Genomic DNA, 20067 nt, shown 5'->3' on the forward strand with positions numbered 1-20067 from the left:
GTAATGGAATTAAGGTTGTGGGAGTGTTGCTATGTTGTCCATGCATATGCAGTTTCTTTGGCGACAGAAGAGTAGTAGTAGTATATTAGTTGTGTAGTTACAAAATGAGACAGTGAATAGTAGATTGGAAGGCAAAGGTTTGTTGTTTCACCATCTGTCACTGTTGGTTGCAGGAAAATATAACTTGTCTAACATGTTAGTGTTTCTCATCTGATGTGTTGTATAGTAGTATGACAGTTACTTGTCACACCTACAATATAAATTTGCACTCCGGCAGTAAGTCCCTCGGGCTATATCTCCGGGGTCAGATATCTGTGGGATGTTTCATCCTTTTTACCACAAAGCTGCAATAGAGAGTGAGTATGGACAAAATAGATGTATCTTTTTGCTCTCACTCACCCTCCTTTTGCTCACGTTTGTTATTCTCTTTTACCCTCACCTATGCCAACGCCACATTATAGGATTTCAACCCTTCGGTGAAGCAGTGGTGCTAAAACTTGCACTTGGAAGCAGAAAGAGTCTGATAACCACTGAGATGGTCTGTTGCTAGGCAGTAACTATGCAGCAGTCTCTCCATGTGTTTTCTGCTTTCTCCTCACAAGTGCTTTTAAGCATTTCTGTCTCTTTAGCTTGTTATCCTTCCCCATTCCTATCTTTATTCTTCACGTTTCTCTCTATCTTTTACATGTTCTGTTTCTACATTGTATAATCTTTATTCCTCCCTCCTCCTGTGCTTTCATCCATCTCCCTCCCTTCCTCCCCCTCCTCTCAATCCCCCCCACCCCCCACCCACCTCTCTGTAGTTCAACGAGTGCAGAAATGTGCAGCTGTAGTTGAGTGTCTTCATCTGAGCTAATGAGACTCGCTGGTGTAGACCGATCATTGCTGGCCGGTCATTTGAGAGAGGTCGACAGACACCCTGGGGAATTCAACTGAATTGCTCTTAGTCCTTCATTGTTCTGCATTTTTCTGTCAGCTAATAGATTTGTATGTGTCTTGCTCAACTTTGCACACTTCGCACTCTATTCATTACTCCCAAATGAGCAAAACAATAGCAAAGGAGCAACAGACAGAAATAATAGGGGCATAGCAGACAAGCTGCATGGATTTGACTCATGCTTAGACTGAATCAGTTTGCCGAGATTTCTTTGTTCTGCTGTGGCTGAAAGTCAATGCTAATGATGGTGTATGAGTGTTGGCCTGGAGAGAGACGGTGTTTAATAATATATGCAAATTGGCAGATGCTTTTAAATAAAGCACATTAATGATACTTTGGCAATCACAACCTGCCATGCGCTGCCCATTTGGACATTGCACATTTCAGCAGCATTTAGCACTTGTGAGACGTACTGCTGCTTTGCCTTTGTCATATGACTTGGGAATGCTCAATACGTTGGTATTTTACAACATTGGTCTGTCTGGGGTCACCCGCAGATGTCTGGTTCTACATAGTCACCCAACTGTCATCCAGCCGTGCAGACTGAAGAGTTTGTCATGCTCCTGGAGTAGGGAAGCTTCAGCCTTTTAAACACCCTTGGTCTTGCAGTGATTGCGCAACAGCAACTTGTTTGCCTCCCTCTGTGTTTTTCTCTGCTGACATTGATACTGAAACCGTGAATGAGTGGCATGCCTGGATCATGTGATGGCAGGGTGGCTCTGGGTAATCCTGGAGCGTTCCATTCTGGACAAGTCACTATGGTAGAGGTTATGCGAGGTTAGAGCCCCTCAGAGAAAAATGTAGGAACAAACTACACTTTTTAGTTGGAGCTGCCACACGAAATAAATGTCATTTTAACTTGACATGGCAGTGTGTTTTCTTGGTCTTCCTATAGAAAGAAGGTGTAGTGTATAGATGAAACAGAGCTGAGGTCAGTGTTCATCAGCCTCCTGTATACGCGATGCACCTGCTATGGCCACCACACCCCTGTCTGCTCCTTCCTGCCGCTTCTGTCAGCACAGACAACTGGGAGGCATATGTTCTCAAAAAGATTCCTAATATCCACCTCCTCTGTGAAATTTAAATTCTGTTACTCTCAGGATCAACCACTCTACCAGGACCATTTAGTAATTATGTCAATGTTTGTCCAAGCTACAGGTTTGGCTAGACTATTTTGAGTAGCGAGTTTCTGCACACACACCACTGGGCTTTACATTTGCTGCTGCACCGCTTTGCGATCATTGCTTGTGCTGTGTACGAGGCCTGTTTGTCACAACTTGTCAGTGCTGTGGGGGAAAAAGAAAAAAATCAGGGCGTGCACAATTAATTCAAAAGCAGTCACGCACTGCATTGTTTGCACTCTAGGAATCCCTTTGCTGCTAGTTTGGAGAGTTTCGCTCAAGAGAGAAAATAAGGAGAGGCAGAGGGGTCTGTCATAGAACATCTCGACACACAGTAGAGGAGGCAATAGTAAATAATGAAATAATAAAATCTTATTTTATGCAGACCTGATGATTTGGATTGAGGAAATTACTGGCATAAATCCCGGATGTTGATTTGCAGAAAATAAATAAGATCCTCCAACATTTGCAGTGGCATCACAAGTCAAATATGTGGGCGTTGTATAAACATGGATAGTGGAGGAAAACCCCAATGCATCATTTTGATAATTTACACAGCTTTTTTATACTTATTTGCAGAATCACTATTTCCAAGACATTTTTTGAGGACCCCTGAGCCTCAAGTCTAACAGTTAAACACCTTGCAATATATTCTGTGTAAAATAATGGAATATTTAAGAAAGGACATTTCACTGTTATGTGTTTTAGGTGGCAATAAGGACTATAAATCACACAGACCAAGGCGAGAGTGATAGTCCAGAGACAACAATTGCTCATCCTCAAAACATTTTATTTCTCTTTCACTTTTTTTTACCCAGCATAAATTTCTTGGAACTAATGCCTGTGTTTATTTGTCTCTACAGTGGAGTCTGGTGTGTGACTCAGCATGGAAAGTCCATATTGCAAAGTTCTCTCTGTTGGTGGGATCCATCTTTGGATACCTGGTGTTCGGAATCCTTGCTGACTGGTAAGATTTTCAGCCAAGTTTTGTCACACAAGTCTTATTGACAGATATGTAGAAATGAAAAGGTATTTTCAAGCATCCACATTTCTTTTTACCTTATTTTGTAGGTTTGGCCGCCACCCAGTGCTAATCATATCGGTGCTGTTCATGCTGGTGTTTGGTTTGACTGTGGCCTTCTCTGTCAACGTCCCCATGTTCAGCACCCTGCGCTTCTTTGAGGGCTTCTGCCTGGCAGGAATCACCCTTTCTCTCTACGTCCTCAGTAAGTCTTTAACTATCACCTAAAAGCCTTGTGTTCATTGACCCTTTGGTAAACCTCACTGCCTTTGCTGTTGTTGCTACACCTGTCATCTCCATTGTAGCACAGCACACAGGCTATGCAGTTTATGCTGGTATTGTTAGCAGACTAACTACACCTATTTTAGTAATTTCTGACACACTGGATCTCAGATATCACACAGATATAAATGAAAGCAGGCTTCTCATTTCTACCAGAGGATGGTCAATTTGTCAGTTGAAATTAAAACTTTTCTCTCTGTCTCCAACTTTAATATTTCTAGTTGACATAATTTAAAGAAGATTTCTATAAAAGCATCTTAAATATGCACATGATGGCTACATTCATGTTAGAAGTAATGTTAAAGGAACTATTTGTAAGTTTTGCTGTTGCTACATAGCAAACGTTAGCATTAAAAGCTGTTTACTTACCAGTCCTGCCAAGAGCTTCAGCCATTGTTGTGTTTACAAGACAAGAGGTTATAATACGCCCTCTGAGCAGCGCTACTTCTTCAGGGCAGACTGGACGCTACAGTGACTTGGTATCCAAAAGTGACTAGATGGTCTGACCGGGCCGGTGGTAGCTGGTTAGCATGCTAACTTCAGTAGAAGAAAAGAAGTGAAAGAAACAGAAGCAAAACAAGAGGGTTGCTTTCCAACGCTGGAGACAGCTCTTGGCGGGTAAAGTAATGAAGTTTGATATTGAACTCACAATGTTTCTTCTAGACTGGTAAGTAAACAGCCGTTAATGCTAATGTTGGCTATGTAGCATTAGCAAAACTTACAAATATCTCCTTTAGCGGAATGAAGCTAAAGCTAACAGGTCATAGGCAAAACGTCAGCCTCTTACAAGAGATAAGGCTTTGAGAAGAAGATATTAATTGACTGATATGTTTGGAGAAACAAAAAAACAAATTTGTGCTCCTGATTTTAATAATTTTGTGCTCTCAAATTAATAATTTGTGCACACTAAAATGTCTCACACTCACGTCTGTGTTGAATGAGTATTTTGCCTTATACTATGATAGCCTGATGCAGAGATGTTTTGCCCTGGGCCCTGCAGGTAGAACCCTCTGAAAGCTAGTTGTTGCTTTATCTCAGGTTTGTAGAGGGTACTTGGTTTTAATGTTTCCACTAAACAGAAGTGCTGACAAGATATGGCCACAGCAGCAATGCAGGAACAGCCTATAGAGAATGGATGCTTATTTCCTGGAACATGTAGTTATCTGAAGATCAAACTGGTTTGTTGGCTCCATGTCTAGGAAAAAGGAGCATCTCTTGTTGTTCAAACACTGTAAGGAGTGCAAGAGTCAGAACTTCAATATTATTCATCACATCCATATAATCGTATTATGGCATTCCTAAATGTTGTGTTTGACAAATCTCACCCCTTTAGCCAAAATCTGTCAAAGCATTCTATCTTACGTACTGGAAAATATATATATTGAAAATAATGCCTTGATATTATGATTATATTATTACAATTCTAATTTTGTCTATACCGCCCTCTCTTAATCCTTAATATCCTCCCACTGTTACTGTGCTCACTAACAACCTGACACACCTAATCAAAAAGCTATTCCACTTTAATTCCTGTCTCTAGCTGAGGATAGCATTCAGCTAAAAGAAGAGTAATTGTGTTGCAGTGACCTCCTAACATTTATTAAACTGAGAGCCATTGTTGGGATAAATTCTCATTACTGAGAAACTGCCACCCTCCGTATCCTTGAAGTGAACTCTTTAATTTTGATTTAGGTGCACCTGCATGTGTCTTTTCCTGAGATTTTAATCCTTGTTGCTGCTAATCAATATTCTGATAACAACAGAAGGGGTGGTGGGGGGGGCTTGTCTTCACTATAGCTTCACCCATCACTGCAGGAAGAGTCTCCACAGACTCTTGTGCTCGTGGAGATGAATCTTCTCTGTTGATGTGATCTTCTCCCTGCACAGTAAAGGTTTAAATAATTAGTTCTGTGGGATGTTATGCGGGAATATTACTGAATGCAGGTTCCAAAGAATGGGGGAGAAGGGACTTTTTTGATAGCATCCTGATAATTGGCAATGGATCCTTAAAAGCCTCTTTGGCTGCGGTAATTGACCAGTGTGGAGGCAGGTTGCAAAAGTGGAGGGAAGGGAAGATGAGAGGGAGGGAGCAGGGTGAGACAATGAAGGAAGGGGCCTTCAATGTCCTTGTCTTTCTAATTTTTTGTATACCTTGAAAAGCATTGCCCCACTCCCAAAATAGAAAGGCCGTTAAATCCAGAGACAAAGGGAAAAGGGCGGAGCAGACGGAGGCAAAGGGGTGGAGTTGTACTGTATAGCAGTTTATCAAATTTAAATGAACTTGACATCAGCGTCCATTGTTTTCGCATAAACTTACAGTTTATAGTTTGAATGAATCTGTGGTTCTCAACCTGGTAGTTGGAGCCCATAAGGAGGTGGAGAGATTGCACAATAATTTTACGGAGACAATATTTTTCTGTATTTCTCTGAGACAAGCTTATATAACATGCCTATTTGGGTTTTTTTGTCATATTTTAGCTCTTATCTTATGAAATGTAGATTAATATTAAGTTAATTGATGCATGTTCTTCATTCCAAATAAATGGCATATTTGTCTTAGAGAGTCCAATTATTGTGAGTCAGAGTAGAGAATTTATAATACCTCACATCTGCTTTCTTTCTTTCTTCTCAATATTCTTTCTGGAGTTATTTTTTGTTATTCCTCTTTCTTTCCCAGTCTCTACTTTTTAAGTTTACCTTCCCTGCCCGCCTCTCCTGCTCTACTATTCTATTCCCTATTTTTACATTCATTGCATTTACTATTCTACCATACAATCTGCAATCTACAAAACTACAATACAGTGTTCACAGAGTAAATGAAGTGGTCATGAACAACCTGTTGCTAGGAGTGTTCTTTTCTTTATTGAAATGCCTTATGAAATATTGATGCAACACCTTACCCTCTACAATCATATTCAAGTACCTGTGCGGTTGAGCAATGGTTTAGAGGCCTAGACGTCGCTAAGATGATATGTTAAAAGCTTCTGTAGCTTTATAGACAAGTAACTCTAGGGGTAGTCAGGCCTGTGTTAAACCAGGACTGCGGAGTCTGGTTAAATAACCTATGTTATCCTATGTAACAGCAAGTTCCTCAGTTAATGAGCATAGAACAAGCAGGCGAGCACAGACTTGTCATCCAATCAGTCATTGTATTTCCTCCTTGTTGTTGCAGGGTCATCCATTTAGCTTCCTCATGAAACAATAATCAAACTAATTCCCTCACATAAACTGCTCCATTGAATCAACAGTGTCCTTATGACTGTTCAGAAATGATAGCTCTGTCTAAGAGAGCTCGTATCACTATATAGTAGATCCAACTTGAGCACGGCTTAGCTGGACATACATTTGCCTATTTGTATAAGTTTTGCGTTACTATACTACCACCCTTATTTCTAATCATGTGTGGCTCCTGTCACATGATATTTACCCTGTAGCCACTCTGTATTGACAAAACTTCACCAGAGCCGGTCCAGCAGTAGGAACACGGTTGTTCAATAACACATTACTGGAGAGAATCAATCCTTTTGTTTCACGGCATGCCATTTAGGGTATTTAATGCATTTGCATGAGAATCGGCCACATGCTAAGAGTTTAACTAAGCTAATATATACTGCTGTCTTGACACTGTGTCAGTCATGTGACATTGCTTCATGTAACATTATAAACCACATGATCCTCTTTCGTGGCTTGCTTTGTTTGACTCTGCTTACAAAGGAAAGTCTGAGCCAAATCCCGGCTTCAGCTGTTTTTGCACTGGAGACGTTACACTAATCCCCCTTTCTTATCAATCCATGAGCAATTAGGTCTTAGTTCATGCATCTTGAAGCCTGGAAGCGCCAATATGTACGATTATTTTAGTCTGGACAATATAATTGCAATCTTCCTGTTTGGTTTGACAATTTCATACATCCTTGTGAATACGGCCATGAAGTAATAAGAAGACAGCACCTTCCTGACCCCCTATATATATCCTCATTGCTCCATGGAGGCATCAATCAGGAAACCCATTTTGAGGACATGGGTGAGCTCCTTTTTCTTTTTTTCTTTTTTTTAAGAGTGTGGAGCAATTTGTGCACAGCTACTGACCGTTCCGCCAGGATGGCCTGTCAGAATCAAGCCCAATGCAGGGCCCAACATGGCTGATATGATGTGACACTTATACAGCTCCTGACGCTAACTGCCACACAGAGAGACAGAAAAGAGAATCTGTGGCGGGCTGGTTTCAGACATTCAGACAACAGAATGGGCACCAGCAACTACTATGAGGAGAAAAAAGAAAAAGAGGAACGTAAAGACTGAGAGGAATGTGGAAACTGCACTGGGGATAGAGGGAGGAAAGTTTTTCACCTCAGAAGAGTATTAGACTAAGAGGCAGTTTGACACAATTACACCACCACCTCAAGTGAAAGTGAAGTCTTTCTGTATATTAACATGAAGCCCTTTCATGTATAAACCAAGCAAATGCATCTCTCTAATCCAAAGTATACCAGCAGAATAGCAAAGCCGATTGCTATAGAAAGTCATCTGATGCAGCACTACTATTTATACCCCAGTGCTCCAACAGTGTGAGCTAGCCTCTTTAGCATCACAGCACCAGGCAGGAAAGGCTCATAGTGCCTATAGCTGAGCATCATAGTGCTGCTCACTACTGCATTTTTCTTTCTTTTACAGTAAACACCCCTGCCCCACCCTGCCCCTCCTGTACATCACCTCTGAACCTTATCTACACCCCCAACCCACCCCACACCACACACACACACACACACACACACACACACACACACACACACACACACACACACACACACACACACAAAAAAAAAACACACACACACACACACACACACACACACACAAATACACATACATACAAAGACACTGCACATCATCATGCTGAGTCATGCTAGCTGGCTGCACTGGGTGTTTGTGTGAGAATTTTGTGATCAGCTTGAGACGAGGCGATTGTGTACTGGGGCAGTGGGCCAGAGCTTGCTCTTTGTTTACACAGGTTATATCATGCACTCACATCAGCTCTTTGGGGCTAAAATCTTTTGTTTTTCTAACACATAAATTACCCCCCCCACACCCCCCCCGAAGTATTTATTTACACCAAATATCAGTTTAGCAGTATTATTACACTGAGAAAAGGACACATATCATATAACTTTCTGAAACAATTGTAGGTTAAAGTGAGGTTTCACTCGATAAAAAAAGTGTGTGCATGACTTAATGTTTTTCATCTTACAACTCTGACCTCCTGAAAACAACTATTTAATGTTTTTAAGCAGCAGGAGGTTTACTTTGAGAACTACATGTAATTGCCTTACAGAAAAGAGCTAATGTCTCTACACTCATCCTAAGTGGATGTTCACTTTCCATGTCTGACTCAGAGGCAGCATGTCTATACATGCCATAGCTGTGTGTGAGAGAAGCCTTGTAGAGAGAGATACTGTAGACATGCACAGAGAGAGGGAGAGGGAGAGAGAGAGAGGGACAACAGACGGAGCGCATGATTCTGTTGGGTCATGCATCATAAAGAGCTTCATGATTTTTCTGTCAGTAACCTTTGACACACATGCTCATGACTGCTCTGTGTGTGATGATCTAGAAGGCAAAAGTTATTTTTAATGGCGGATGTTGTGGTACAAACGCATGCTAATGCTTTGGCAAAATAGCCAGCTCACGTTGTTGTCCTCCTACTATACTTATTTATTTGAATAAAGATGGTGCATTCACAGGGATAGGAAACTTCAAAAAAATGATGTTCAGATTTATCAGTACATGTGAATTTAAAAAGTATCAATAACATTTCCAGAGCTTAGTCAAGACAAGCTTTCCAAACACTATGATGGAGGGGACCTTCTTTTTTTTCTGACAAACCAGATGAGAGGTCAGGGCCACATAAATAAAGGCAATGACTGCAACAGATCACACAAAAGCACAGTCAACCGTGGCTGGCACTGAATAGTCATCTAGTTGACCAAAATTGTAGAAAAAGATATCATTGGCAATTTGAAATTTATCTTGAAAACCTAACCTGTTACTATTCACCACAAAATGACAAAAATGAAACCGTGTCATGCACTGAAATAACCTTATATTCCGAGCTGATTTAGTACTGTGGTCTTGTATTGAGTCATGGCTAAAATTCACACTGCATCCATTATTTATATAATTGGCTTGGATTTTGTTTAGTTAATAATTCCAGTTGCTGCTTATGAAAATGTTTTTATGTCTCCAAGAGAAGCTGCAAGACAAGACAAAGAAGATAAAGAGATAAAAAATAATGTTAAATGTATCACATTAATGACTAATCCATAAATCTTAGATGACCCCATATGAGCAAGTGTAGTTTCTCCAGGGGTGAAAAAAAAGAAACACACATTGTCGTGTATTTCCGCCAATACAGTAATTTTGCTCCTGACACGCCCAGACACTCGCACTTTATTGATTGTGTGGGTAGTGTTTGCTGTCACTCCTTCTGTACATGAACTGGACTAGTATGGGTAGTGATCAAGTGCCTAAACACAAACAGAAAACTACATTTTACTAGACACACAGTGAAGGGAAGCACACGTGATATGAATGGCATTACAGCACTCTGCTCTACTTTTCCATAGTAGTTTGCGTTAAAAGCTTTTTTGAAGAGTGCTAAAGTTATAATTTGACCGCCCTTAGTGTTAGTGAGTTAGTTATTACTTTGGAGGTTTTAACTGTCTATTGCAACAATGTTATACATTTTAGTTTGGCGGTTTCGCTCTGCTCTGCTCTTCTCATGTGATGTGTCTGAACGAATCCAGTCAAAATTGACACAGACTGTCCGTCAGCTTACAACCCCTCTGGCACCGCCTGAGATGCACAACATTTATTGGAACATTAACACATTAAAAGAAACATTTAAAATTCATGTAAATCTAAATGCTAATACAGGAGGAGGCTAAGGAGGTGGAGGTAATAAAACTGCTAAAAGCATGCAGCAGTTCAATAGCAAGAAATAAGTGCTGTGGTGTAGACGGATAGAATGAGTACAGCAGTGTGTGTGTGTGTGTGTTTGTGTGTGTGTGTGAACAGATACAGAAAGGTTGGCGTCACATATGATTGGATGTGCCGGCTTAAGCTACAACAATTCTCAGTATTTACTATTAACTACTGTTAATGTTAAAGTGTGTGTGTGAGTGAAAACAGAGTATCAGCATTTGAGAGCACCTTTTAACGAATCTTATGTGGTATGCAAAGCCAAAGCCTTACATTTGGTCATGTGACAACACACGTGTCGCGTGAGGTTCCATGAGGTGCTTTCTCTCTGTGGTGCCCTCCTGTTACCACAGGCATTAATCTCTCTGCGCACAGACGAGGCAGCACAGAAAGATGGAAGCTCTGTGTGTAAATGGTTTAGTTTTGTGTCAATGTCAGATGCCTCAAGTCTGGCAGGCAGCATTCTTCCTTTGCCTTTCTCCTCCCCTCACCTGTCTTACTCTCTGTTTTGTGTGTAAGCCATTTATGGATATCACTCAGTCTGGCCTGACCTGAGTAATGTGTGCCAGATCCGGACTCTGAAGAGAGAAGCTTTTCATTTCCCACCATATGCCTATGCTTCCCGGAGGACAGCAGCCAGGTCCGCCTCAAACCACTGCAGAGATATTGTCCTGCCATCAGACGGACTTCTCCATTCTGGGGGTTAAGAATGGCCTGAAAGGGATGATGAAATATATAGTAAGGCAGGGTGTGACATAGACCGTGTATAGAGTGCAAATGTATTTCAGCCAAAGAGTGGTATTTTCCATGATCAGAGGTTGAACTGTCCTCATGCTTCCCCATAAGCCGCTCGAGCTGTCTGCTGATAAATGGGTTAAGGTGCAGACTTTTTTTTTTTTTTCTCTCTGAGCAGGGTTAAAGTTCTCTTTTTGTGCAGAGTTTGCATTTCAGTTGCCCAGCACACTTCCTCCTATCGTACATTTTTATTCTCAGTCTATATTTTAAACTGGATTACTTGGAGTCATGTTCCAATTATCATGCAACGCTTTTGAAAGACATTGCATCACATAACCTTAAACTATTTCACACCGCAAACTCCTGAGTGAAGTCCAGTGATTGGCGAAATCAGCATGGTCAACCTTTGCACTTCCTTTTTATGGGTGTAAAAAAAAAAAAAAAAGGAGTGGTGTGTCAGATCTTCTTTGGTCAGGCTGATGAATCTGTTGTGTTAAGGTAACCCCTGACTTAGTCTTATATTTGTGTCAAAGTGTAAGCCGTTCATCAGTCACTCTGTTCCCATTTCCTGTGAGGGCCGATGACTTGGTTTTGTGCCCATCTTTCTGTGTGTGTTTAGAAACACACTCATGCGCAAACATTTTCAAAAGAAAATACTCTCCTGCTTGTGTTTCTACTTGTAGTTTGATTGCTGAGAATTTCAGCTCACATAGAACAAAGGAAAGTGCCTGTGGCTAGTTGAGGCTAGTTGGCATTCTTTGCAGCTCCAGATAAGGGACTAATCAATGAGTATGACCTTATTCTTAGTCAATAACCCCCTTTCATTGCTTGGAAGAAGAGGGAGGGTACCTTAGGATATTTGTGTGGTAACACAATCACCACTACATATAAACAAAGAGAGAAGAAAATGCTTCTGAGCCTTCTTTGGAGGTTATCTGCCAGAGAGATTGTAAATAAACAGCTGTTTGTTTTTGCTCATATGTACCCAGGATCTCAATGATGTACCATCAGTAGGATCCTCTCTGTGTGCCATGAGCAGAGAAGACCATTCTACATTACCTTTAACTGACCTGACAAAAGGCCTTTGACCTTGTCAGCAGAATATGTCTCTTCATGCTCCATTGGGCCTTCTGCCATAGCCTGTTGGATGATTGTGTTCTCTTGAAATGTGAAGGATACCTTGAGAGCAAAGTGACCTGTTCTCAGAGACCTCCTTGACTAACTGCGAGTTGCAGAGGGCTAAACACTTGCCTCCACACTGTGTGATTTCTTCCCCTACGGGATCACTGTGTTCCATTGATGATGCAGTTTGCCTTGACCAAACTCTTCGATCTACAGTAAGTCCAGGCAAAGATCAAGGTTCATTGGTTCCTAATCAGGGAAATGCTGTGTGCTGACATTGCTGCACTGGCTTGTCACTCAGAGAGGGCACTGCAAGAACTCATCAGCAGCTTTGCACATGTCTGAATTTGAGTTTGGTCTCAACAAGCATTTTCCATCTGTGACCGCAGCTTTGAAGGTGTGGAGCTTTAACTGTGTACTGATTTAAAAAAAAAAAAAAAAAAAAAAAAAAAAAAACCTACCCAGTAAGGATGAGCCCCATACAGTCCACCCACATGAACAAGGACCCAGGCCTCTGAGCTTACTAAGTACATTTTTATGTGGAAGTGAGACTTGGACAAGGCCTGACTAAGCTTGTAGGAAAGCAGGGCAGATGCGGAGGCTTCCATGCAGGGTACAAAGGGTCACTGTTTTGATGTGTATGAAAATGATATGATTCATATGCTATAGCCTTCACAGTCACCAGATTCTGGAGTGATTCATTATGCCTCAATCAAAGTTCCTGTTGGATGGTTGAACAGCGTCTGAAACCCCACACCTTTCCAACACCAGAACTAACTAGCAATAATCTTTTTTTTTTTTTTTACTGACAACTTTCTGAAACTCCGTCCTACCGACCTGCCATTTTCAGTCAACACAGAAACTGTTGCTAGGGGGCATTTAAGTTCAAAACAGGCAATCGAAGAAATATGCCAGCCTGCACAGCTGTGTCAATGTGGGGGGGAGAGGAGGGAACACAGCTGTGGGATGGCAACTGTAATGCAGCTGCACTGTTTGCTTTCACCTGTGACACCTACAGCAGGGCCCCGCAGCTCCAGCTACTGCAGGTGGCACTAAAAATAAATCCTAAAAAATTAAATATAGCAAACAAACCAGTGTCCTTATCATTACCTTATACTTAACGGATTGCGTGTGCCAGGATTATGCCGTGAAATCGTGGCAAAAGGCCTTAAGGACCTCATGTGACCAGTAAAAGGTCGTGACATTAGCCTGTGGGTACAGGGAGTGGCTGTACTGAGTGCTTTTAGTGGTCAAACAGTCTCTTTCTCTTGTAAAACAATGGTTCTCCTTGACTGAGCTGTGTACTTGATAGAAGGCTAGTGAGCTACTGTGGCACATACCAGAGAGTGTGATTCATATTCTTATTCTGCCAAAGTCAGCAAACCAGCCAAAGCTTCTTTAGGGATTATCATTACTATTAATTGGCTATGGGCTTGATCATTGATGATGTCATTTCCACGTTCACTGTGTATAGTAGATGCATTTAAATGTGTGTTGTTTTTTTTTTTTAATAGATTGTTGTATGTCCAACTTGTTTTGTCAACCCAAAGACCCTTGATCAGCATCTCTGTTATGTGACATCAGATTAGCTATTGGTAGATTTACTGTATGTCAGTAGGACACAGACTGCAGCAGGGCATTGTGGGAATGCTGATCTAGTGGGTTGTGGAGGATTAGGGTCACCAGGAGTAAGGTGCTCAGACCTCCCTTCCTTTTCTACAGTCTCGTGTACTCATTCTGAAGTTCAATCTAGAAAATGTGCCATATTTCATGGATACATATTTCATGGATATCATAATATAGTTTGTGCTGCTAAGACATCTTACTGTGTGACAGCATAGCTCACCATAGGGTGTCCTTTTCCCGTCACAATGCAGTGGCCTGTTCAGTGCACATGACGCCTTATTCATAACCGAAGAATTCAAATCCCATGTAGTCCATACCCAGTGAACCGTCACTTTTCTCCCAGCAGCACACACAGAAGGAGTCTCGAGGTTAGTTGGTTCAAACTCAGCAGGTCTTGCACCCATCGCCCTGCTCTCCACTCATTGGCTCTGTCATTCCAGCTGCGATAGTGTCTGTGAACAGAGAGCATTATTCATGTCCTCAGAAGGGGGCAAGTCCTAATTGAAATTCCGGTCTTTTCCACTGGAATGAAGCGGGGCCACAGACACCCACTGTATTATGCTGGCCCTGTCACCTTGAAAGGCCCATCTGGAGACTGTTCACATTCCTGGGACACAGAAAAGAACCATTAGCGGAAAAAAAAAAAGAAATTGTGATCTATAACAAAAAAGGGATGAATGAAGCGGGACAAAAGATTTGGGTGAGGTGAGAACAGCGGCATCACAGTTGTGCTCACTTTCTATGGTTTGATGTGAAGCCATCTTCAACACTGCAGTAACTAAAGGGCTGGACTGTCTGTGGTTGCTGGCTGCCAGTGTGGTGTGCATGCTAATGACTGGGTGAATGAATCAGTGCCATTCTGATAGAGGAGAAATGAGTACAAGGAACCTCTTTCTAGTTAGTTCACTCTCACAGCAGCCTACTGTCTCTGAACAACAACTGTACATGGTCATTTATCGCATTTTATTTATTTATTTTTTTTTGATTTATTTAACCTCTTTGTATGTACTGTAGCTCTAAAAGTGACCTATATCTCTAACTGACCTTATGGCATATTGATTTTTTTTGTTTAATTAATCAATTCATTGTTTGATTAGTCAATTAACTATTAAGTCTTTAACATCTCTTCTTTTATTGGGGGGCACTGGCTACTACTCTTGCTTAGTAAAACAACTAGTAGTAAACTAATAATAAGGTGTTTCTCTGTATTAAAAGTCACAATATCTGTGCAATAGTAGTCATACTGTTTGATGATATAGGAATTATGTCTGTGTTGCATCAGAGCAACAAAAACCTCTCATCATGAGATCATCGCTGTCGTCAGGAGCCACGTTCTGGCCTGTTTCTGTCAGCACAAGGACAAATCAGATTACTGTTTGGATCCATTGGGTCTGTTTATGTTATTACTCCTGGTGTTACATTGTCAGGAAATCTTGGAAATGTGGCATTTGCCCTGTTGTCATACATGCCCATTTTGTGTCTTTGTCCCTTGCAGAAAAACCTAATAACCTTTCTTTGCGTCTCTTTTTTGTTCCCCCGTCAGGGATTGAGCTGTGCCTGCCAGGATGGCGTTTTTCCATGACCATGGTGGCCAATTTTGTGGTGTTGGGTGGTCAGCTGCTGATGCCTGGGGTGGCCTACCTCTGTCGCGACTGGCAGGTACTTCAAGCTGTTATCATCTGCCCCCTGCTGCTGATGCTGTCCTACATCTGGTAAGGAAATAACTTGAGCATCTGCTGCTTTGGAACAGACTTGTCTTGTTCAAAACCTTGTTTAAAAGGTGTTTTTAAATCCTACACAAGACTCTATTAGTGCTGAAATATGTGGTTACATCTGCAGTAAAAATCTACATGGGTTACATCTTAAGTATCCATTGTTTTATAGTCTAAATAAAACCTTGTTAAGACAAAGATGCTTCCACAGATGGGGAAATGTTATAAAAAAAGATTGGAGAAAGCCTTGCCTCCAAGGACATTTTCCAGCAGTGAATTCCCAGCTGAATTAAATGTAACATCTTTATGTTAACTCATTTGCAGTGACCTCTCCTGTGACTGCAGTCTCTTTTGCTGAAGCTCAGGCAGTAAATACTCATGTATTCCCCTCCATTTATTCTGCCACCAAGCACAGCGCTCCACAGCACTGCTGTAAGTCAGCAGAAGAAATCCAAGAATATAGATTTTATCAGTGTATCAAAGACCTTGGCTTTCTTCCATGGTGTACCTGAAGAACAAAGTGGGGTTCCACTGAGAAACAATCAAAAGCACTGCGAAGCACTAAACTGATCAAACATCAATATTGGTGATATACTGCTCTTTAATCAGTGTGGGACACGGAGCAGACCGGATGGGGGATTGATGGGGATTTTCCACACTAGTGGGATAATACAGTGCAGGAGTCAGACACCTTAGTTGATTTGCATTAATCTGCAAGCATTATAAACTCAAAGAATTTTGATATTCATAGACAAACTGTCTATAAATGGAGATGAGTTAGAATTGTGGCTACTCTCCATAGAAGTGCGTACGTCCAGCTAAGATGACTCCAAACAAAACAGAATGATCAATAATGAGTCATATGCATGTCCTGCCATATGCATATCATGGAGCATCGTTGCATGGAGCAGGTGTCCTCCATGGCAGGACATTACGGAGGAAGCAGCTCATGCCTGAAGTTTGCCAAAGAGCGCCTTGACAGTCCACGATGTTACTGGGAAAATGTTTAGTGGGCTGATGAAACTAAGTTTGAATTGTGTTGGAACGACACGCAGCACTATGTATGAACAGGGGCTTGGACAGCTCACCATCATCAAGGGGAAAATTAATTTCCAAGTTTATCAAGGTCTTTTACAGGATGTCAGGATGGCTGTCCACCTGCTGAAGCACAGTAGAAGCTGGGTGACTGCAGCATGTCAATGACCCTAAACATCAAAGTGAATCTACCACAGAATGACTTCAGACAAAGGAATTTTTGGAGCGGCCCAGTCAGAGCCCAGACCTTAATCCAGTAGAGATTCTGCGGAACGACCGAAAGAGGGCAGTTCACACCAGACATCCTAACAATATGGCTGCGCTGAAGCCGGTCTGTAGGACGAAGGTCCAAAATTACCCCTGAACATTGTGCAGGTCTGTTCAGCAGCTACTGGAAGTGTTTTTTTGAAGTTGTTGTTGAAATCCAGTGGTTCATTTACTTTTTTCCCCCAGGCACAGGGAGTGTTTGATGGGTGTGTTCAGTAACACAGACACGAAGGACTATAATTGAGTGTGTGATATTAGCTTAAGCACATTGTGTTTGTCTCCACTACCCATTTTATGACCAATGCACAAAACAAAGTCATTCCAAAGGGTTCATATACTTTCTCTTGCCACTGTATATGAAGGGATCCCTCATTGTTAAGCAGTTCGGTTGCTAAGCGTTAGTAGGGTATGTAACTGTTTGCTGTCTGCTTTGGTTCAATTACGGCCTTGAAAAAATAAAAAATAAAACATCAACAGCACTCAAGGACATGAAGCAGGTTGTGACATTGATATTTCTCACAGATATCATTGGACTTTTCGCAGTGAACTTAACCTGTAAAGTGCAGGGCAACACTGTGGACTCTTTCTACACTTGTGTGAGTCCATACAACACACACCGCTGACACACAAAAAACACATCAGCGTGCCTGTGTCGGCCCTCTCAAGAGGACTCTTGGAGATTTGGAAGTATGGAGCCTTCTCCACTATCTTGATTAAAGCAGACAGCCTTTATGGGCACAAATTGGACCCATTGCTGATAAAGTAACTGACTCTGCAAATATCACAGCTGATTGGGCTGAAGAGTTCAACACTGCAGGTGATCCGGGTTTATTGCTGATTTGTGGAAACAGTCGCAGACCACACCAGTGCAAGATTGTGAAACCAGCACTTTTTTACTTCATAAACATCTGATCCAGAGAAATCCAGCCAACTGAGGGATGTGGCATTGTTTTTACTGACTATCATCAAATCAACATATTGTGCTAGGAGAAATCTGACCACTCAGAGGAATGTGTGCAATGTAACTTAATACAAAAGATAATAGAGCGTAGCAAATGAAATCAGGACTAATTTTCGGTTCAGGGTACAATTTATAACCTTAGCTCTTGTCTGCATTTAAATCAGAATGTGTTGAAATGGTATGCTGGTTAACAAAAACAAGATTTAGTGCTGCTAACACTGATTAAGTGAGATTTCAAACAGTCTTTATTTCATTCTGACTCAGTTTTCATGCCTTATTAACAAGGACATCCCCCGTCTTTCTGACAGGATCTTCCCTGAGTCACTGCGTTGGTTGCTGGCCACTCAGCAGTACTGCCGCTCCAAATGGATCATGGGACACATAGCACAGAAAAACCGAGTGAACATGGAGCTTGACACGGATAATATCCTCACAGGTAACATACACATTGACATTCATTTTAAAGATATCTGCATTAAAAGACTCCATTTTACTCTCTGTGATTACTATATGTATTTACTGATACATTTTTATGTTAAACTACTCTTGTCTTTATATATTTGCTGCATTTTCTTATTTGATTTTTGTAGGGCAGGGTGTAAAGTAGTATCCCCCACATCTGTGCTTCCCTAAATAAGCCAGATTGACAAGGTTATATGTAATTCCTGTCTTGTTACCATAGTAACATTCCACCCCAGAGGTAGCAGTGGGTGTTGAACATTACATTATGACACTCTAGAACGTTCATTAATTTCATTATAGCCTGGATGGGTGCACATAGTCTGACATGATGGTGTACAGACGGCAGATGGACGCAGGTCAGGCATTTTGACCCTGGGTTAACTCTTAATGTCTGTGCTCAGAAGCCCTGTCAGAGGCATAGAGCAGAGGGAGGAGCTGTGCTGTTGTCAAATGTTATAGCAGACTGCTTTTGTATTACGCTTCAACAGTGCTGTTTTTGACCTGCTATTGCTTTCTGTAATTATCAATACATTTTGGAAATAAAACAACAGCTAAGAAAGGGCTCAAAGAGAAACCACTCAGTGTGAAATTGACTGCTCTTTTTCAGAACTCAGAGACTGTGTGCTGATGCAGCACACAGTCAATGTACATTGCCATAGACATTGATTTATCCTATCTTGTTTTTATAGTAACTGGCTGTCCCCAACCCTTCTAGTAATATTTCCTACTTTCAAGTGCTGAGCACTAAATATAATGCGTGGCACTGGATGTACTTACTGTTGCCATAGAAGAAGAGCTGAGGAATGTTTTAACACATGTGTAAGTACCAATTAGAAGTGATTTGCATAGATCTCAGCATAGATCTCATAGATCTCAGTAGGGATCGACTTACTCAGAGGTTTGTAGCTCAGCCAGGGGTTCACTGTAAGGCCTGAGTGATACAGTCGGAGATAACCTTGAGGCAGCAATGTGGAATGCCGTCACATGCCTGAGTCAACATGAGCAGACAGTACCGCAAAGCAGAGGTGTGTTTCTGTGGCAACCCGCACTCCGATACCAAAACATCCACCGTGTGCAGTGTGAAATATCACCAGCAGCTCAGGGGTGTGGCCCTGTCAGGAACTAGTCCCGTTCCTCTGTGAGCATTGTCATACCTGTCTCACAACAGCAGCAGCAGGAGAGCGGGAGTGTGGGATGAAACACGCTCATTAAAAATACATGTTGAATTTCCTGTGGTTGCAATAAATCAGCTTTTGAGGATCCAGACTGCAGTCGAACTTTTCTTTGACCTGATAACTCATTTTGAAATGATATTAACTACAGCTCAGCCGACACTGTACCAGCAGGTTGATATGAAGTGATCAAGCGTCCAAATGAAACTAAGGCTATTGCATTTCAAACAATTCAAAATGACCATCCTTTTGCATTGCCTGCCTCTTAATGAAACTATTAGAATTATTATTGGCCAGGCTCTAAGATTGATTTGTCCACTTGTTTCCAGAACTGCAGAGAGCTCTCCAGAAGAAACCCAAAAAGACATGCATTGTGAAAATGGTCGGGACGAGAAACCTGTGGAAGAACATTGTAGTGCTCTGCGTCAACTCGTAAGTGTTTGTCTTATGTGTTAGCACTTAGAAAACCGTTTGGACAATTGTGTGTCAAGATGCTAATGTACGTGGGAGGGTCAGAAAACAGAGAGAGGGGAAAAAAGAAAAAAAGGTGCATGTGCGTGCTTGTACAGTATGTGTGTGTAGGGCGAGGCAATGCCAGTCAGGCACAACATTTTGTACAGTTAAGAAGCCACTATTAAC

The 20067-nt window shown here is 41.6% G+C and overlaps 1 protein-coding gene across 1 annotated transcript in view; it reads left to right on the top strand.

Moving 5' to 3' along the window:
- The window catches only part of slc22a23 (solute carrier family 22 member 23), a 34650-nt gene that overhangs the window by 4777 nt on the left and 9806 nt on the right, over positions 1–20067 (top strand). The window contains exons 2-6 of the mRNA XM_056390823.1: positions 2922–3025; positions 3130–3284; positions 15363–15531; positions 18103–18230; positions 19758–19860. Coding sequence (XP_056246798.1) covers positions 2922–3025; positions 3130–3284; positions 15363–15531; positions 18103–18230; positions 19758–19860 — 659 coding nt within the window. The remainder of the gene's footprint in view (positions 1–2921; positions 3026–3129; positions 3285–15362; positions 15532–18102; positions 18231–19757; positions 19861–20067) is intronic.

This window comes from Seriola aureovittata, chromosome 12 (genome assembly GCF_021018895.1).
Source record: "Seriola aureovittata isolate HTS-2021-v1 ecotype China chromosome 12, ASM2101889v1, whole genome shotgun sequence".
In the NCBI taxonomy this organism is placed as follows: domain Eukaryota; kingdom Metazoa; phylum Chordata; class Actinopteri; order Carangiformes; family Carangidae; genus Seriola; species Seriola aureovittata.